This window comes from Hippoglossus stenolepis, chromosome 2 (genome assembly GCF_022539355.2).
Source record: "Hippoglossus stenolepis isolate QCI-W04-F060 chromosome 2, HSTE1.2, whole genome shotgun sequence".
Lineage (NCBI taxonomy): Eukaryota > Metazoa > Chordata > Actinopteri > Pleuronectiformes > Pleuronectidae > Hippoglossus > Hippoglossus stenolepis.
This window is the reverse complement of record NC_061484.1, coordinates 26516817-26538920: the sequence shown is the minus strand read 5'-3', so window position 1 is coordinate 26538920 and position 22104 is coordinate 26516817. Positions and strand designations below refer to the sequence as shown.

Sequence of the window (22104 nt, the reverse complement as noted above, 5' to 3'; positions counted from 1 at the left end):
CACGACGAGGAGAGAGAGAGACAGAGAGAGAGAGAGAGAGAGAGAGAGACACACACACACACACACACACATGCATAGAGAGAGAGAAAGAGAGAGAGAGACACACACACACACACACACACACACACACACACATACAAACACACACATGCATAGAGAGAGAGAGACACACACACACACACACACACAAACACACACACACACACACACACACACACAGAGACAGAGAGAGCGAGCGAGCATCATCATCACAACACCGGCTGACAGCTCCCTCTGCCTGGACACCGAGCGGGAGGACGACCGGGGCTTTGGAGGTTAAATCCAGAGGAACCGGGCTGGAGGCCGAGCAGGAGCCGAGAGAGAGACGCGGGTGCACCGGTGGTTGCAGCAGCAGCAGCGGGGGACGGATCCGGGGAGAGTCGCTCGGTTTCCCGGTGCTTCACACACCCTGAGCCTCTGCAGCGGCAGCGGGGAGCAGGAGGAGCAGAGAGGAGCAGGAGGAGCAGGAGGACCATGGAGGGGATGCAGGCTTACGGAGCCGGGAAAGCCGGAGGAGCCTTCGACCCCGTCACCTTCTTCCAGCAGCCTCAGACCATTCTCCGCATAGTGTCTTGGGTGAGTGGCTGCTCCGGTGCAGAAAAAAATGAAGTTTATGCCTTAAACAGTGAATTACATCACTGCTTCTGCAAACAAACATGTGAAATGAAGGTTTAAATTGTCCTTTAATGTCTTTATCAAGGCTGCAAAGGGCCCAGAAATATCATATAATATAGTGAGAAAGTATTAATTCTTCTAGAGGTTGAAAGGGGGAATGTGTTACTCATCAAAAACACAACATTTCTACTATATTATCTTTCTTTTCCCTTTATCCCACACAATATATATATATAAATACCAAGTTATATATATATATGTTTTTCTCATATTCCTATGGCGTGTTTTGCTAGTTAGCTGGTGTAGGCCTCAAAACAACCCTCATTAGAAAGGCCCTATAATAAATCACTGCTTTGCCTTTTTAGATAATGTATTAATTACCCACTATCATTTCCTAATTAGCAGTGACATCACTGCACGAAGGACTTAATTACAAATAATCTCATTATTTCCAAATAACAAAAAGTAACAGTGGGCGACCGTTGACCCATGAATAATAAACCAGAGGAAACAAAAGTCTCCAAAACTCCAAGCAGCCACTTCACTGCCAAGTGGCGTTTGAGCAGATTATGTCACAATGAGCTATTTGTTGGGTTTCTCTCAACTTTGATTTACATTTTTGCATCAACAAGAAACACTCGCATGTTTTAAAGTCAGAGAGACACTGTTGGCCACTAATGGAGAATTGTGAAATGCAGCCACACCTGATTGTACATCACTGGATACATAAATAATCCTAAAGGTCCATTTCTTTGCCAAAATATGAAATAAACAGATTTATCTGTGCTCACCGTGAAAGTGAGTTTATGGACTCAGAAGTTCTTCATCACTCAGATCAAATCCACTTTCATTTTGATTTGCAAAAATGTGTTTATCAGTCTAACTTTATTCACTGACAGCAAATAAAAACGTCACTTATCAAGTTGACGGATGTTTTCTTGTCGGGATAAAGTCTTAAAAATGCACTTTTTATTTAAAAAGGGCTGATTAGTGACCAGCAGGCAGAGGACAGTTCACTTCGTTGACACATCTGCTCGTGGTATGTGTGAAGTTAGCTTTGCGTTAGCTGGTCTTTGTGAAATCAACTCCGAAAACATCAGACGTCTGTTTCTCCTCACAAGCTAAATACAACAGTGACAATATGAAAGGAAGTTTCTCTTTAGGCTCTTTACCGTGTCCCCGCTTGACAGCAGAAAACCACACAGTTGGGATTATTTCTTATCTATAGGAGTGTCTGTGTCCGCATGTCCTTAAACAACAGATAAAGATGCAGGTTGATGTGAACACACTGGCAGAGTCATGCTGGAACGATGGGTGAAGAAAGCACGAGGTCAGAGCGACTCGTTTCCCACCTGGAATCAAGACATTAGTTTATCATTATGACGTTTCCTGTCCCCCGTCACCAATACAAAGTATAACTGCTACAAACTGAAACGTTAAAACCTTAAATAGGATCTTTATCATTCAAACCCGATGAGAGAAGTGTGTTCGAGGTCGTGAGTGAAGCTCTGTGGCTCCTGGTTGTTCTGAAGTCATGTGACGATTCAGTGAACCATGAAAGACGTCACAGTCATGGAGGCAGCGAGTGTTGAACTCTGAGTTCTGAAGTTGTGTTTTCTTCTAGGAGTAACACACACATATCTAAATATACATATATATATTCTTTGCTATATACAATATGTGATAACCTATAAGTGAAAGTATTTAATATCCAAAACATCGTGAGAATGTATTTATAACGTCACTATTTTCCTTCCAGAGTCTTAAAACAGCTTGTTTAACGGTGAAAATATGAAAGAAGAAGCTGAAAGCATCAAATATTTGTTGTTTATTATTTGATTATTGGCTGAAATGATCATTATGATCATGAAAAGTAATTTAATTTATTATTATTGACTGATGAATTGGTCAATCCACAAACTTTTTGCAGCACTTAGGTTTCACCTGTGGTTTTTAACATCTTAACATTATTACACTACATTAAAGTATACACATTAAATGCAAACACACACACACACACACACACAGGTATGGAGAGTGTGTACGGCCCCTCGTCAGATTCCCCCGCCCCCTTTAGGTGTCACCAGAGCAACAACACATCTCCATAGTAACAGCCACAGCCTGAGTTGTGATGTTTTGTGTGATGGTGCTAATACTCAATCTGCTGCTGTGGTGAGGAGGAGGGGGGGTGACTATTAGCACTTAAAACAGTTAGTGATGTGGGGATGTCAAAAATGCGTGTGTGTGTGTGTGTGTGTGTGTGTGTGTGTGTCAGGAATGGATTATTTGTACGACCATTCTTGGAAAGAGGGAGAGAGAGAGTTCTTGAATGGTGGTTGAGGACTCTCTACCCTCCCTTTTCTCACTCTCTATCTCCCACTTCCTCTGGAGGAGGGCTGTGTGTGTGTGTGTGTGTGTGTGTGTGTGTGTGTGTGTGTGTGTGTGTGTGTGTGTGTGTGTGTGTGTGTGTGTGTGTGGTGTGCGTAGCCTCAGGAGTCGGTCCAGTGTGTCTGTGATGATGCTCGATACATGAAGGAGAGAGTAACATGGAGACAGATGGAGAGTGTGAGCCTCACGTGTGATAAAAAAGAAAAGTTTAATTAATTTATTGAATTAGAATAAAGGTTATCAACCTGAGGGCGGCACGGGGGTGCAGCCGCCTCACAGCAAGACGGTCCTCTGTTTGAATCCCACTTTGACTTGGGTCGTTCTAAGTGGAGTTTGCATCTTGTCCCTGTTTCTCCGGCTTCATCCTACAATCCAAAGACTCGCAGAATCGTTTAGGTTAATTGGAGACTTTCTCTGTTTAGCTGTTTTCAAACATGAACTCCAGATATTGTCCGGAGAATTGGGTGTAGACTTGATCCGGGCTTTACCTTTTGAAACATCAATCATGCAGCAGGAGATTGTCTGGGTTCTGGAGATCCTCTGGAGCAACTGACTTGAACATCTGCATCCTCACATACTGCCCCTCTGGAAAAGTTCAAGAGACACCTGGAGGTCAGTGAATGAATGAATGAAAGCAGATTATATCATATTTCCTGCTGTCCAGACTCAATTTTTCCAGAGTTCTTGTCTGAAAACACCACAGAAGTGTTACAGATCCTGGATGGATGGTGAATCAGACATGACAAGATGAGAGGACATCCTGTGCTTCTCTTTTTGATCGATATGGAAAACAGCTTTACTTTTGACTCTTTGCGTTTTTTGCTTCGCGTATTCTCTCTAAAATTCTGCTTTTGTTCAGGGATTAAGTTTTACTATCCCCCCGGCTGAACTTCCAGATCGAAGTTCAACATTAACTCGGCTCAAATGCTAAAAGAAAAATAGTATTTGACGTATGTGTGGGTTTCTTTGACGCAGTGAATGTGTTCAAGTCCATATTTACTCACTAAAATCAGACTCAACAACCTCTACACCACACGTACACAGTGATAATAAGCAGTAATAATTAACCTGCATCCTCTCGTTCATCTCATGCTTCTCCCTCCTCCCACCAGATTCTTGACATTTACGCTGCTGAAGAAAACTCCTCTGTTCTCATATTTTTTTCTCTTCCGCTCGACTTACATAAGTGAACGTGGGTTAACATTTCACGATGATTAACATTTCAGACGTCGACAGGGTTTTCTAATTGGTGGGTAACTATTTGATATCAGCAACACAAACACTCGGGCTGCTCGGTGTGGTGCATTCTGTCGTCGCCGTGTGAGACAGTAACACACACGCAAACAGTTAAAGTTTGTTGGTGCCTACACGTCAGAATCCAGACACGGTTTGGAAGCTATTTAGAGATGCGTACACGCAGCTTTGTGCGCCTGCAGAAGTCAACACAGTCTGTACATAACTGCGGTTTTGAAATAAGCCTATATCTGCACTTTCGCATTAAACATTTGCGAGTGTGCTCGGATTAACACACAAATGTCGTCTGGCAAACAGGGTTGTGAATAAATCCTGGCATTTGACTGGAGGGGGCCGGGTGGAGAAAGTCCATAGACGCCGTCTCAAAGGGAAAACTGCAGAGAATATACAGGGAATTCGCTCTCAAATCATAATGGACCTGTCATGTTAGTTATAGCTAACTGTACCGACACGTGATTCTGTTAGACTCGACTTTACAAGGTTGAGAAAGCGTCTGCTCCCTTGCAGCCTGGTCTTCTGGACTCATCTGATCCTGCTCTCACTGCCTCCTAAACCCCGATTGCAAAAGGGTGATAAGTAAAAAAAGAGGCATATTGACGGGAGCGGCGTGTGTGTGAGTGGGCAGAGGACAGCGTGGATGTGAGTGTCCTCGTGTCCTCGTGTCCTGGACGTGTGACTGTGTGTCTCCGTGTGTCTCCGTGTGTGTTCCCTCGCTGCTGCAGTGTCCCTCCTTGATTTGTACTTCGACCAGATCCGCTCGCTCCATCACTCTCACTCTCTCTCTCTTTCTCCCATTACATGAGCAGCTGCTGCCATGGCGACTGAAGCAATCAGGTATCCCCAGTCCAGGCCGACGCGCTGCAGCAGACAATAGCCCCCCCACACACACACACACACACACACAGTATATAATACCCTCCGTCCTGCATTATTCAGCAGTCTGGTCGACTCACTGTTGACTCTCTCGGCTTTCACATGTTTTTCTGATATCGTTGTTTTAGTTCGCTCCGTCCATTATCTGTATGTTGTGCGTGGGGCGGGAGGCCGGCCACACCCTGCACAGATCTCCAGCCAATCAGAGCCTTCCAGAGTTTTCCCTTTTATATATGAAGAAAGCAGCAGGAGACATATCAACGATAACAGGAAAATGTCCAGGACGTTCGGGTGAGAGGTGGAACTTGAGTAGAACATGGGACGCATCTAGGAATGTAGTTGTATCACTTTATTTAACATTACGACACAGGGCTCTTGGTGGAGGTAAGCGCTCTAATCAGAGTGATACCAGGCCAATTTAGTTTTCCTGTTTGTGAAGCTGTTTGGGGGCTTTTGGTCAAAGCAGAGGCAGTTCAGTGATTTATTCTTGAAAGTCCATCAACACAGGAAAAACTAGTAACTGGAGCCAAGGCCAAAAAACACAGAAACACGAAGACAGAGACACAACAGAAGTGAGAAGACAAACTGACTCAGAGGAGCTGGAGCTCAGAGGCTAAACACAGAAGTGAGGCTGCAGAGGGCTGATTGAACTCAGGTGGAACACATCAGGGCAGGTGGAGACAATTTGGGAAACAGAAAATCACCAAGTAAGAGACTCAACAGTAAAGTGGCTTCAAAATCAATGAGACAACGACTGGTGGAAAATCCCACAATACATTTTAAATGTTTATTTTACACTTATATTAATACCTTTAGGTTAAAAACATGTTGACTGACAATCCTTAAATGTAGAAATACACCTGTTTGTCTCAGTTTGTGCTGCGACGCTCTGCTCGTATTTAGGTGAAGCTGCTCTCTCTCCTCTCGTCTCTCCGCCACGAGCGCAATGCATGATGGGAGATATTGCTCGGTTAGTGACCATCGGTTGTACACTATAGTTTTCATGATGCATTATGGGAAACGATGAGCGCACCATCTATATATGGGGAATACAAAAAGTTCACTAAACAATCAGAAACCACTTACCTGAAAACGTTTGCATTTTGCGTTAAAGACTTGGACCAACTCACTTTTTCAGGGTTTTTTTTTTTATATATCGTGGCTAGAAAATCGTTTCTAAAACTCACCGATGAACCCCGGTGCTTTGCCACAGTTCTGCTGCGTCCCTGAACGTGCGTGACTGTTTCTAATGCGGGGTTTTGTGTGAGGTACAGTGTGAATACCAGGGTGATATGAGGCCCGGCTCAATTGTCTGCTCTCTACAATGGACCCCAAAGGCTTTTCAGGCAAACACAACAGCAGCCCTGAATCGTTCACAATGAGCCAGACTGGACTGATATGATTTGGGCCCGTAGCAAGTGGCTGACACGGCTGTTTGCTGTGCATGTGTGTGGAATGTATATATAGCAACCGACCGAAAGAAGAATTTCAGATTTTTAAATTTAGAGAAACACAGGAAGGGTAGAGATTAAAAATACAGCGAAAAATGAATAAATTAGCCAAAGGGAGATTCTGGAGGAAACGTATGCACGGGCACAGTTTCACAAGCACGTACACACACACACACACACACACACACACACACACACACACACACACACACACACACACACACACATGTGCAAAGTTCTGCCAATTGGCTTTTCTTAATGTGCAATTTGTATGTGAGCCTCTGACGGTCACAAGATCAGAAACCCACGTGGTGCTTCTCACAGTGCCGGCTTTCATCACCTCCAGGAACCTTGTGATCTGTCTGCGGATCAGAGAGGCGAGGGTTCAAGAACACACACACACACACACACACACACACACAAAATAAGTCATATATCTAAAGAGTTGAAGAGGAAAAGAGGGGGCAGGGTGTGAAGCGGCGTCGTATGCGAAACGTCTCACATGCTCCACTTCTCATGGCCCCTAAGCGAGTGAGGAATGTCGAGGTGCGAGCGAGTTCATACTGCTGCTCATACGACGCTGCTGCACCTTGCGTTGTGCCGTCGGTGTGCGTGTGAACGACCCGCTCCCGCTCTCACCGTCACCCTCCAACTCCCGGCTGGTCGTCCGCAGGCAGTCGCAGAAAAAGCTCAGTAATTCAATCTGTCCCCTCCGCCCCGCCCGCCTTGTGACAGCAATTATGGTGACCCTGAAGACGGCGTGTGTGTTTTCGTACCCGGTGAACTAGGTCATGCCAAAACCAATTCTTATTTCAAGTAAGGGTGTTTGTGTGTTTAGTGTTTGTGTGACCGGAGCGAGCAGAGGAAAAAAAGGCTGGTTTATCTCTCGGGGGAGCAACTGAAAACCAAACTGTGTCACATCACTAAAAAAACTACAGACGCCCTGCAGGTCCCGATGTCCTTGTTCGAGAAGCTGCACCCAGATCCACTCTGCTCACAGGGAACCAGAGACACAGGCTCCGTGGGGGCTCGAGCACCCATATAACCTCTTTTTCACAGTTTTCATCTGCGCCTGTTCATGCAATGGCTGTGACGAGGCGTTGTGTGACTAGTTACTGTAAAGATGGTGAACTATTGCACAGATTTGACATATATTACACCACACACACACACACACACACGGTATTTGTGTAAATTGATTTATTGATTGATTGATTGTTGACTCAGCAGTTTGCTGAGTCGGAGGATTCACAGCGGTTCCACCTCGTAAAGAAGGAAACAACACACATTGATTAATGAGTCAATAGCAGCACATGTTCACTGATGTAGATAAACTGAGCAGAACTGAGGAACAGTAAATCTAAATCTGTCAATCAACCTATCTCTGTCTGTGGATGGATGGATGGATGGATGGATGGATGGATGGATGGATGGATGGATGGACTGACTGATTGTTTCAAATTGATCCTGAGGGACATTTAAACATGTGGGCTGGTTAAATGATTGCACTTGTTTAAAATGTTTATAGGGAATTAATAAGGGATTATATTTGGGGGAAGGGGTGTGAATATTTATTATGGTGATAGATTTGGTAATGATTTTATTTAAATACTTATTCTTTATATATATATGTTGTGAGTATGAATATGATAAATTCTTATTTTGCATCCTTGGACTCCAATGAGGCCTCACTCCAAATCATAACCAGGGTCACTCATCTACACATTCAACAGTTATGTCTACAGATCTCAAATATACCTTTGGTGGTTTTGATACAGACTTGAAGTAATTTTTTGACGTCTCTAGAAACGGAAACATCAGCTTTTGAAAAACAAGTAAATCCTGTATTGCAGCCAAAATAAACAAATAACTAAAGATAAAGAACAAGATCCTGTTGCTATCGTTTAATGTAATATGTCAATAACAGTGATTAACAGCAATTTAAGTGAATCTGTTGAACCGAGTTAGTTTAAAAACGACTTTCTGTGACGAGCAATAAAATTATACGGAATATAAATGGAATAAAAAACACTTCCGTGTTTGCTGCAGTGCACAAAACCAAGTACTGGACAGTGAACATGTGTTTCCGGGTGTTTTAGCTGCAGGAGATCGACAGTGTGAGTCGTCGGCTTCACTCTGTCGGTCATGAGACTGTATTTAAAACTTTCACGATAACTGTGGCCTCTTTGTTTTAAAGTACATCGAGTTTGGGGGGAAAAAGTCTAAATTTAGATTTTGTGGGGAAATAAATAGTTTCGCAACAAAAAGAGGTTCATTAACTCCATATTTAGACGTTCCCCTGTTACAGAGACACAGATCTGGGGAAGGAAAAGAAATAAATGAAAGGAAATAAAGAGAAATAGTTACTGTTTGTGTGTAGGTTTCTTTATAATGACTATTCTGCTCCGACAGAGCGTTCTAACATCCCACCAGCATCATGTGATTGACTGTGTGTGTGTGTGTGTGTGTGTGTGTGTGTGTGTGTGTGTGTGTGTGTGTGTGTGTGTGTGTGTGTGTGTGTGTGTGTGTGTGTGTGTGTGTGTGTGTGTGTGTGTGTGTGACTTCGTGCTCTCTGACCTGAATCCTAAAGTAAGTCGGGCTTGGGAGGCAACTGTGCGTGTGTGAGAGCTGTGTATGGCTAAGTGTGTGTTTTTGTGTGTGTGCGTGTGTTTGTGTCGTTAGTGTCTCATTTTTCTCAAGAACACTCGTGGGCAGAGGCAGGGCCAGTAACGAGGGGAGATGGGAGAAGACGAGGGAGGGAGGAGCGATGATGCAGCCGCTCTATAAATAGCACCGCCTCCAAACCCCCTCTGCCCCCAGCACTTTGCTCGGCTCATCCCCCTCCAATCTCCTCATCTTCATCTTGCCCCCTCTTTAATGAAAAGGAGCGCAGGTACAGATGAAGGAGGTGTTACTATCCTCCTCTTCCTCCTCCATCCTTCGCTCCGTGGAGAGAGGAGCGACGGAGGGAGCAGAGAGGCAGGGAGGGGACGAAGGGGGGGGCGGAGGAAACAAAGGTTGTGCTCGCTCGTTCCAGTTTATCACCGACACACAGACTCTAAATGTCAACTCATGGTTCCTCCTCACGTTGTGTAAGGCTGGAGACTCACACTGTCTTTACAGGGGAATGTGTGTGTTCATCTTTACATTACAACTCACAGACTCATTTGTGTTTGCACTGATTCATTTGAAGTGACTCAGTAATTACTTCATCACCAGAATTCACTTTGACAGAGAAGCGTTCGCTCAACGGAAGACGCTGGGAAAAGATATTTCTGGTCTGAACCACTCACTGAACACAAACCGGCACAAAGTACTGAAAGGTTAAAGGAGAATATTTTATATACATTATATGGAGACAACCATAGTTAGGTCAAGTGTCTCATATACAAAGGTTAAATATTTCTTTTATAGCATTTCTGGAAGCCAAGAACTTTAAACTCATTGGAACATTTAGCCTTATTGTATACAATCTCAAATGGGCATCAGTCCAACTTGAATACTGATTGTTTACACGTTGTAAGTTTTTGTTAAAAATCCATGTCAGTCAACAAATACTTAGAAAATATAATATCGATTCTATATCAGAACTGAAGTTAAAAGATACAAGTGTCCCCTCGTTACTCTTACAGGGGGCGTGATTTTGCTTTCGATGTAATTAGCGAAGTTCTACGAATGCAGGCTGATTGGTCAGTTGAGGATTTACGACTTATTGTGACAATTCAAGGAAAGTGCGTGAAGTTGAAAAGTTGAAGTTGAACTATATCTATTGTTGTTTAACCCTTTAAACATTACGTTGTGAGGCTACAGCTCCATAGGACCCGCTTTATTCTGGATTACCTCATGAGCGCCGCCCCCTACACAATCTGGACCTTGTGATCCTCTGATTCTGTGCAGTCTGTCAGTTGTCATGGAGATTGCCTAATTGCTGTCACATGACTTTAGTGTAGAGCTGCACTCATGTGATGACTTAATCCACGTGGAACACCATGAGACGCAGCTGGAAGATCTGTAGAGAGAAGTGAGTTGAATTTAGGTTGAAACTTTTATCACCAGTTACAAGTTTCTTGTCTTTGCTCAATTCTTCTTTCAGACAATATTAAAAAAAACGTTTGATTTGTCTTTTCATGACATTGATTAAGTTCATTATTAGTTCAAAACAATAATAATTTTGTTACAATACTCCTATAATCACTACGTCTAAAAACACCCACAAGTACAAACTCTAAATGGTTTAAAATGTGAACATAACATATGAAGATGGAGGGCATGATAGCTTCCCAAAGGTGAAGCCAAACACTTGAAAACTGATATTCAAGTGTTCCATGTCTCTGATAAGTTTTGTTTTAATCAACTATTTGAGGATATTACACAGAATAAAGTGGAGACATGTCATCCGTCTTTCTATTGGCCAACACTCTATGGTTCTCATATACAGAGTCTCAGAGGAAGGATTACAGTCACTCATATGTCGGTGTGAACTGGGATAAAACAGCACTCCTTCAAAGAGAAGCACCATAACAAAGCAAGTTAACGCGATAGAGTCAAATGGATTAAAGCTACAAAATCTCACACTTCCGACAGTGGAAAGGAAGTGAAGGGCTCGCAGGTGACTAAAGAAGGAAAAGAGTGAAGAAATGAAATGTAATCCACATCCTGACTGACAGGCCCTCCTCCGCCCGGCCCGGTCGGCGTCGGTGGTAGTTGTGTGTCCTCCCTTTGTCTCGCTGTCATTTGTCACGCAAATAAAGAAGCTAAACTATACACACACACACACACACACACACACACACACACACATTCAGAATCCATCAGTCACCACAGCAGCATCCACGCACCGACTGCAGACAAACGTAAACACACTCAGCCTCGGCCTCATCCAGACACAAGCAGCTCCCCCGAGGTTCGGTCTGAGGCTTCGTCAGGTGGAGGGAGTCGTCTGATCCGCTGCTGTCGATAGAAAAGTACAAAGCCGACGCCGCACTGCAGGCTGGGAAACTGCTGCTGTTTGTATGTGACCTCATAGAGGAGAGGAGAGGAGAGGAGAGGAGAGGAGAGGAGAGGAGAGGAGAGGAGAGGGAGAGGAGAGGAGAGGAGGATTAGATGGTATACCTTAGGATCCTGCTCCTCCTGTTATTGACTCCATTTTGCAGCCCCTTGTGTCTCCACTCCTCCAGGCCCAGGGCAGACAGGAGAGAGGAACAGAGAAGGAGGGGCAGAGGAGAGAAAGAGGAGCATAAAGGAGTGATCATAGTAACCTCCTCCCTTCATTGACTCCATGTTGTTGCCGTCCATCCTCCACCTCAGACAGAACCTCACTGTGAGGATAAAATCTTCACCAAACCACGACGCATTCGTTTGAATCCAACACTTTTAATTACCTCCGTCGACAAGGTTATGATTTCACACCTGTTCGTTTGTGAACAAGATTACGCAAAAAACTCCTGGAGACATCACCTGGACGTTGGTGGAAGGATGCGGTGCGGGTCAGGGAAGAACCCAGTCAATCCCAGTGGTGCGGTTCTGAATCAGTGGAATTTTTTTTAACTTTGTGGGATATTTTAACCATTTTCTGAGGGAATAACTCATGAATGTTGATAACAAAAATCAGGCACATTTAGGGAACTGATATCTATCACAATATGTCAAATTTGGTGCAATTTGATTGAATCTGAAGGGAATATTGGGCCTTGCTGCAGATACGTGCTCGACTGATTGCTCTTGTTTGTTTGTTTGAGCTTCAGCAAGATTTCGCCAAAACTAGTCACAGATTTCTGTTAAATTATGTGGAGTGGTGGGGATTTTCCGTTAAGATCTGGATCTCGGGGCGAATGCAAAAAGTTCTTGTGTGTTTATTTTTTTTAATCACAAGATTGGGTTTTTCAAAACTTTTAATTGATTTCCCAGAGAATAATCCATGGATCTTGATTTAAAAAAACATCAGGCATGTTTAGAGAACTGATATCTCTGAGTTTGTCAAATAAAAACCTGGATCTAGTGAATTTTCATGTGCTTTCCTTGACGGAGTAATAACATTCTCCTTCTATATATGTAACCTTTACCAGCTTGTCTTTATTTGAATATCATAAAATCTTGACTCTTATCTTAATCATAACCTATCGTTATGTTTTATTCATAACATCGTGTCCCCAGTAGCTGTCACACTGGATTGCAGAGCAGCAGAGTGGAGGCTGATTCCTCCACAGTCAAACTCCACATTTACAGAGAAACCCCAGAGGCATGCTGGGTAAAAACTGTTTGACAAAGACATGAGGGATTAGTCATGGAACTCCCCTGCAGGGCTGTCGTGACATTACGGGCTGAGAGTGTCACGCTGAAGTGTTTTCTTATTCATAAATTTCCAGTCAGTCAGTCTAAATATACCAGCCGACTACAGCAGGTGGTGTTGTTTTGGGGCTGAAAGGGGCTTTTATGATTGTTATTGCAAAACGTCCAAGAGAAGAAGTGAGAGCGGTGTTGGTTCAGATCAATGCATTAACAACGTTTGCTCATTTTGTGACTAAAGAGACACATTCAGAAGAAAATGTGACTAATTCCGGACGGACCGTGGGAGGTGAAGCTCCGTCTGTAAAGACGGATGACGCGTCTCCACTTCCTCCCACTTTCTCAGAAATTAAGCCAAAACATCGTGTATGCGAGCGCCTCGCCACTTTGTACTGTGTTACATTAAATAAGTATTTAGAACCAAACTTATCAGAAACATGATCAAACATCAGTGTGATAAGAACTCTTTAGTTTGGTCCGTGTCCCATCTACTAACATGGAGGAGGCACATTTTATGACCTTTACCGCAGCCAGCCACCAGGGGGCGACCGAGATGCAATAGCTAAAGTTGCTTGATAGTAGAAAAGAATTGAGGCTTAAAATGTTACAGCTTAACCATAAAGTTTATTATAACAACATTTTAATAAAATTAAAACACAAATATATAGAAGTTGAAATTAAAATAAAGATTTATTTCAGAAATACAATTTTTCATATCGGCAAACATACAGAGAGTTCTTCGACCAACTGAAAAATCTAGTCTTGACCTTATTAAACGCTCACATGCTTCTTTCTATGACAGAGATGTAACCTAATAATCTTAAATATTGGAGGCATGTTATATAAATAATATTATACTAATTCTACCAGTCCTGGCACTACCACAAGTTATTTAGTCCATTACTTCTTCTCTCACCCTCACCCTCTCCCTTCTCTTCTTCTTCTCTGCAGCTCTTCTCCATCGTGATCTTCGGCTGCATCGCCAACGAGGGCTACATCAACCGCCCCAATGAGGTCGAGGAGTACTGCATCTTCAACCGCAACCAGAACGCCTGTAACTACGGCGTCTTCATGGGCTCCATGGCCTTCCTGTGCTGCATGGCCTTCCTGGCTCTGGACGTGTACTTCCCCCAGATCAGCAGCGTCAAAGACCGGAAGAGGGCCGTGCTGGCTGACATCGGGGTGTCGGGTAATTACAAGATCTGCAACTGCTTTGGTTTTCACTTGGTTTCTTATTAAGTACTCGTGTATGTTTGTCTTCATTCGGGCAAAGTTTAGGTAGATTTACAAACTGTCACACTGAACATAGATCATTGAAATTTAAAATATTCGAACATAAAAATCATTCTGTACATACATACAATTTATGGCTGATAAACATGGAAACATTAGCTAGGAACTAGAATGAAGAAGAAGCAAGAAGATATTTGGGATTCAAATATTACCTATTTTAAATATCAGAGAACACATCAGCACAGTTTTCCAGCTTTAAAGACGTAACGCTACAGAAATAAATGTATTTACTCTTTGCACATAGTCGGAAGATTTACACACATCTGTCGAGGGCCTCTAGAGTTTTCACATTTTGTGGGAATTAGTTTTTAATATCCAATCTTTGTGCAGCTTATTTATCAAAACTGTAGGATTCATGGTAACACAACAAACAACCTCTAATTTACTGATTGATGATAGGGCACATGATGAGACAGTGCTGGCAGAACAGAGATAGAGATTCAGTAGATCGACTCAAATGAAACCTTCATCAACTTGCACCTCTCAGGGCTGAATGAAGTTATACAGAGTAGTTATACAGAACTAGTATTGTTCTACAGAGTCCAAATGAATAACCCTCATTCACATAAAACCCCTCATGGATGTATTAAAGACATTATCACATTAGAAGGATTCATTTCAACCATGACATTTACTTTTTAGACTCCAAAAAACAAGACGGTCACGATTCAACATTTTCCAGGAAACACATTTGATATAATAAACCAGTATTTAGAGGTTATATCAGATTATAGAATAATCACTGTTACTGACACAGTCTGGGATATAAATGGTCGGAGATGAGCAATCACTATTGTATGAACCACAGAGATGAAGAAGTGACACAAGCAGTTTGTCAAAACATTGATCCGTCCATCTATTATCTTTACTGCTTATTGTTTGAGGGTCACTGGGAGCTGGAGCCAATCCCAGCAGACACTGGGCGAGATGCAGGGTTCACCGTTGGTCGCCAGCGTGTCACAGGGTCAAAATACAAAGACTCACATTCACAGGAGAGGAAACCCACAAACCCATTTCATTTCATTAAGCACTACACACAATGTAGTAGTACCTAATCAAGGGCCTGGAATAGATTTGAGTTTCTTATTAACGGGGCAGAACACGATATACTGCTCCGGAGTTTTAAAACTCACTCGTGTTACATTTGACCCAAAATGTATGGATAATGTGTTTGAAAGGATTATTCCTCATAAATTAGTTAAATATTAAAACACATGGAAAAGTGTATTTTATAAAGAAAGGAGCTCAGCGTTTAAAACACTCTGAAATCAGAGATTCTTATGTTCTGATTCATTAAATGTCATACAAGATTCTTAACCGTCATATTTCTATAAATGTAATACTGCAGTACATCTTCTTCCACACTCATGTAGTTCTACTCTTTCACACCAGTAATAAAAAATTTGTGTTACCAGAAAACCCTGTGGTCGAGCTCTTGCTTCTCTTTGCTTGTGAATACAACAGAGATTTTTTTTATTCCCCAGGTTTCCAGCTAATCAAAAGGCCCAAATAACTCTGTGAGAATGTGAGCGCTCCTTTCAGGTTACAATAAAATGACATACACACTGAGGTTATCCCAACAAAGGGAGAGGAGGAGTATGAGGGATAATGAGGAGAGGAGGACTCTTCCAACAAGGCTCTGAGACACTCGGCTTTGTTTCCTGTGACAGTGGCTTCCTCTTCTCCTCTGCTGCTGCAGTGAACTGAAGTTTTAATGACGTAAAGACAGTCAAGTGTTGAGTCAGTTAATGAGGCCGCTCCAAACTCCCACCCTGTTTTAATCACTCGCACTTCTCCTCTCTGTCTCCAACCATGTCCACGTTATTGGAGGCTCTGTACTTTACTGAAGCTTAGGGATGACTGGTACATGTGTCCCGATCGGACCTGGACGTTTCTGATTGAGCTTATTTTCTTAGCCTGCTAATTTCACATATGGTGTTCAACAGGGGTCAGTCCTCGGCCCCTTGTTGTTTCAATTTCACTCACTGTAGCAATTTAGCTATCTTGACTTTGCCTTTTATTATGTGAGTGGTATCATTAATACATTATTTTCCTTGTAGCCCAAACTCATGATGTCTCAGAGGCGACAGCCAGTGGCCGGAGGCATAATGTTTTGGGGTTGTCCGTCTGTCCCATTCCCGTGGATGTGATATCTCAAGAATGCCTGGAGAGAAACTCTTCAAATCTGGTGCAAATATTCAGTTGGACTCGAGGATGAAATGATTCGATTTTGGGGGTCAAAGGTCAAAAGCTAAAGGGCACGGTGACCTCACAAAGCACAGTTTGTGAAGGAGATATCTCTGGAACGTCGTCAAGAATTTGGTTCACATTTGGAACAAACATTCGCTTGGACTCAAAGGTTACCTCACTTGATTTTGGTAGCCAGAGGTTAAAGGTCAAGGTCACGGTAGCCTCATGAAGTATGTTTATGTGATATCTTAAGATCAGCACCTGCTGTCACTTCACCCTTGATTCATATGAGGAAAAAACTACACAAAATCTCTTTAACGCACTATTACAATCTGGTTGTTCTCAGTGAAAATACTCTCCAGGTGATGTCTAGTTATGTTTCTATTCTTATTTTAACACTGCTTCTGTATTTCTGTCTATTTCTGTCTCCAGCTTTCTGGTCCTTCATGTGGTTTGTGGGTTTCTGCTTCCTGGCCAACCAGTGGCAGGTGACAAACCATGATGACAACCCGCTGAGGGAGGGAGGTGACGCTGCCCGGGCAGCCATCACCTTCTCCTTCTTCTCCATCTTCACCTGGGTAAGTCGCTCCCCTCCTCATAACACAGCCTGACATCACACCTGCCATTATTTAAACTTACCAACAGCAGCAGTGCTGTGGGTGACATGACAACCTAAACTTGTGACTTGTGTTTTCCTTTACTTGCCAAAATAGCCATCAAGCTGTGTGAAGGTGTTTGAATTCATTAATGTTCCTCCATCTTCTTTTTGGTTTGTGTGTGGATGCGTGTGAACCATAGACTATAGATAAAGATGGACGACACAAAAGCCCCTCAAATAAAAGCCAAGTCATCTTGAGTACCACCTGGTGGCTGGCTGCAGTATAGGTCAGATTTTTTTTAATGAAATTCAATAAAATAGAATAAACTAATTCTGGTAAAATCAGGAAAGGCGATAAAAGTATGTTTTAAGAAGGGATTTAAATGAGATCTCTGACTCAGCTGACCTGATTTCCTCATAGACCCTGTGTCCTCCATGTTAGCATACAGGACATGGGACGGACAAAAATCTAGTGCTCATTTTTGTAAAACGATGAATGTGTCGTCCATCTTTTTTTACAATCTACGGTGTGAACATTTTGATTTGCGGGCATGTGAGATCATTAAGTGTGTGGATGTTGTTCCAACAGGCCGCCCAGACTCTCTTCTCTGTGGAGAAGTTAAAGAATGTGTCATTTGAAGAGGAATACATCAAGCTCTTCCCTCCTCAGCCTCATCAACCTTTTGTGTGACTCTGCTCTGTCTTCTGCTGCTTTAACCTCTCAGCAGCTGGTCGCACACACTCCTTTACTGTGTTGTTAAAAGGTCCCCCCCCAGCAACAACACGATACTGCTGGAAGTGAGTGTATTTGTAAACCAGAAGTGAGAAGAACAGCTGCTCCAGGTTTTTCCCTGACTGCAGCACATTATTATGATCATTTATGTGCAGGTGGGTTGATCCTGTGCTGAGTTGATACAGATGATTCAACGGTTACGTCACCAAACGCTGAGATTCGACTTAAACACCTATTTAAATTCCTGCAGAGCCAACGTTTTGGAAGGAGAGCTGCCTGCCTGCTGGAAATCTAAAGCAAAGCCTAATATCAGTTATTCATGTCTTTTTGATTTTGATGGAAAAGTAAACCTGGAAAAATAAACCAAAGGATTAAAAAAAAAGCATTCAAGCTGAATGTTTTAATGTTTGGTTTTTTTGTTCTCCGTCTTCTATGTGGTTTTTCTGTTTAGGTTTTAACATCTTATTCAAAGCTCAGCAGCTCAGCAGCTGGTTGGTGAGGACGTCGGGTTTCTGAAAAATTCTAACCTTAACTTGACGTCTTTGTCGGCGTCTTCTATGTTTATAGGGCTCATCTTTTTCAACCTGAGATATTTGTATTCTTCCAGTTTTACCCTCCGTTGCACGTTAGAAACATCAGTGAATTTTCCTGCTGTATTCTAACATGGACTCACACAGACACATAACAGACCTTTTACCAGAGGGTTGATGGAAAGGTTCCTCAAATATCTGCCCCTGATGTAAACTCAGATGAAAATATCAATACCACTCCAATATCTGTTTGTTCAATAAGCTGGACTAAGCAGCTCGTTAGCTTAGCTTAGTTTTAAGGCTGTAATTTCCCATATAACTGACAGACATTAAAGTGGTATCAATTTTCTTGTCATGAATTTGTTTTATAACATAACAACACTGACATCTTCTCTCTAAAACCTGAAAGGTTCAGGGTTGAGTCTGTGAAATGTTTTGTGTTGTGATGGAGCCGAGAGAAAACGCTTGATTCAGACTCTTTGAGCAGAGTCGGTGTGTCTGCAGCGTCTCGTCGGTCGAGACGCTTGAATAACATTTCCTCCTGAAACTTCCCAGAACTCTGAGCTTTAAATCAACTCTACTCTCTCTCTCTGTGGTTCTGTCTTCTCATAATATCTGTCGTGCATATTGAGAGAGTGAGGTCTGTGGTGTTTGACAGTGACGAGCCTCAGATATTCAATAATGCACAAAGTCTCTGTTGCAGCTGAACGATGGAGCCTGTTTTGCTTTGCTCTCAGAAGAACTAACCTGCTCTGACTAAATAACTCAGCTTCACGAGCTTCCCCCGGCAACTAATCAATGTTTCCTTCTGTCTTTCTCTTCTCTCTCTCCTCCCCCTGCTCTAACACCACCGCTCTCATCTCTGCTTCTTCATCTATCTCCACACCTTTCAATCACCTTTTCTGTTGCCTCCATCCTCCTCCGCCTCTCCAAGGCGGTCCAGTCCTTCCTGGGCTTCCAGAGGTACAAGCTGGGCGCCGACTCGGCCCTTTTCTCCCAGGAATACATGGACCCCAGCCAGGACGCAGCCGCAGCCCCCTACACCTCCTTCGGTGGAGACGTCCTGGAGAGCCCGGGAGGCGGAGGAGGAGGAGGAGAAGGAGGAGGAGGGACCCAGGCCAACAGCGACAGTGTATTCGATGGCACTGGAGGCTACCAGCGTCAGGACTACTGAGATGTTAGGAGAGGATCTGGATGACGTTGCCCAAAGTTTCTAATTTAGAGCAGTTTGTATTGTTTCTATGCGTAAATGTAGAACAGGCAACACGTGGTTAACTTATCCTGGTCCCAGTGGGTTGTCTTGATCCAGTATTAGACACAAATTTTACTCTGAAAAAATTATCATTCGAATATGGCATAGGCAAAGGATACACCAACAAATAGTAATAAACGGTGACATGTAATTTTAAAAAGGAAAATAATTATATTTTATGATGGATTCAAAAGAATACTAATATTGGGTCAGAACGATGTAGCTTAGTTTTAGTTTTGACCCGGTGATATTATTTAGCACATGCAAAGAATGAATTAATTATTATCCACAATCTGCAAATAAATACAACACAACATGGACTTAATTAACACAATGACAAAAATCATGAAAAACATCAGACAATGAAGATTTAAATATCACTAAAGGAAATTTAAGACAGCTTATTCAACTTAAGAGGTGCATTAACACCTGAACCCAGTTCTGGCCACATTAGTTCTCTTTAGCCAGCGTGACTGGACAGTTTCATACCCGTGTCAGATCAGTTATCGGACTCAAACATCAGCTTCTGTGGGACAAACCACAGAATCTGTCTCCAGGTCAGAAATCTTGGGCAACCTCTCAGATTTCCGGGTAGAAACTGGCGGTGGGATAAAAGATGTGTCTGTGAAGGTGTGATGGCAGAGACGCTGGTGTTCGATCGGAGGTCTTCCGGAGGGTTGAGGGATTTAGAAAGAAACGGTCACACTGTAGCAGATCAATGCTCGTGACCTCACTGCCTTCATCTTCAGAGGTCCACAGTCAGTCAGCTCAAACAAACACGTGCAAGCACAGGTCCACAGGCATATTGATTTTAAACAGTTACAAGGTTCTGCTGACGAAACTCCTCAGAGGTGCATTACAGGATATCAGCATCATGGTGTAACTGGCAACTAATCCCCTCGACCGTGAAACAGGAGTGTGTGTGTGTGTGTGTGTGTGTGTGTGTGTGTGTGTGTGTGTGTGTGTGTGTGTGTGTGTGTGTGTGTGTGTGTGTGTGTGTGTGTGTGTGTGTGTGTGTGTGTGTGTGTGTGTGTGTGTGGAAAAGAACTCCTCTGTTGTTAGTTTTTTTTTAAGTTGATGTGTGGATGTCTGTGTTTTCCTGTTTCCCTCTCTCTCTCCTCGATTAATGCCTTCGTGCTGACTGCCAAGCTAAATCCAACAAACACAGGGCAACGTACATTTACCCATCATGCACCGCATCACAGTTCTATTATGACATCTCTATGGTGAAACTGAATTTTAATCTGGTTTTGGTCCCTAAAACCCCCTCAAACAAAGACCAATCGTTTGACGTCATTCCAGAGCAGGTCAGTCAACCAACCACCCAGAAGAACATCAGTTTATTTATCTATCATTTCCAAAATTACATCTGCAAACAACCATGAACACCCTGAGTATTTATGAACATGCATTGCTCCTTTTTTCTTAAAGAATAAAGTATAACTATCTCTCTATAAATATGTGTAAATCTATAATTCAGTATATTATAGTGTTTATTTTAGGGCATTATGCTAGTTCTGTATAAAAAAGGAAAAGACAAAAGAAAGAAAATCTGTGGTCCGTCAAGTGTTATTGTGATAAGATATATACGGTTCAGTGAGGTCGTCCACGCCTCATCCTTTATGTTGCTTTCAGGGTAAGGAGATGCTTTTATTTTGGAATAATAATATCTACTATCAAAAAAAAAATACAGCAACAAAAAATGTGACCAAATTATTAAAAAAAAGTATATATGCACATATATATACTTTATACTGTACAACAGTGTAGACTTAGACATGTGTGTTCTGTGAAATATGTTAAAAAGTGAAGGTAAGATGTAAAGAAAACGATTGTGTACAAATGTTTTTGATGTGTTTGATTTTAACCAATAAAAATAAAGAAAATGCTGATAAAGGTTGAATTGAATGGTCTGGGCTTTCTGTTGTATCTTACATAGACATTCATAGAAATAAGAATATTAGATTCGTAGGTTTGAGTCTTTATCATTGATACACAACAACGTTTACACTTGTATGGGCTGTTTGTACAAGAATAATTTCTATTGTTCGTTTCACACAAACCAAATAACAGACTTTCTGGAGATAAGTGCTCATGCAAGTGTTTTTTACTTTGGCCCTGAAGTGCAAATCATAATGGCAACTCACAAAACACAACAGCAAATAACACTTTTATGCACTGCTGATTTATTGTTGTGTTTTGTGATTAGACGTTTGTGATTTGCACAGTGAAGCATGTTGTATTATACATTTTTTTCAAACATCCAGTCAGTCCAGAATTAAAGTCAGAGTGAAGCTGTTCAACGACATAATATTACTGATAGTTTAAGATTTATTTGATAATTACCATGATGTTCTAAACTTTTAACACAGACCTCTTACTGTGACTTATATTTATTTACATGCACCATCAATATATACATTTTCCTCCAGGGATAAATGTGTCACTATTAGTTTCTCAGATACATTTATTATGATCACATCAGGACGTGTTAATTAAAATAAGTTATGACAATGATTAATCACAAAATGATCCTCAGCTAATAGGCGTTATTGCAGTTGTAGTTAACAGTGAAGCCAGAGGGTGGAGGTGTTGTCAAGGTT

General features: G+C 42.3%; 1 protein-coding gene across 2 annotated transcripts; it reads left to right on the top strand.

Moving 5' to 3' along the window:
• The first annotated feature begins 146 nt into the window (after positions 1-146).
• LOC118114907 (synaptogyrin-1) lies at positions 147-21404 on the top strand. Of its 2 annotated transcripts, none has more exons than XM_035165667.2 (4): positions 147-615; positions 13857-14094; positions 16821-16966; positions 19184-21404. In XM_035165667.2, exons 1-4 carry the CDS (start codon positions 514-516, stop codon positions 19421-19423), a joined length of 726 nt encoding a protein of 241 aa, XP_035021558.1. In that variant the 5' UTR covers positions 147-513; the 3' UTR covers positions 19424-21404. The 2 variants fall into 2 exon arrangements, with proteins under 2 accessions (XP_035021558.1, XP_035021566.1); XM_035165675.2 differs by lacking the exon at positions 19184-21404 and adding an exon at positions 17576-18109.
• Positions 21405-22104: the final 700 nt, after the last annotated feature.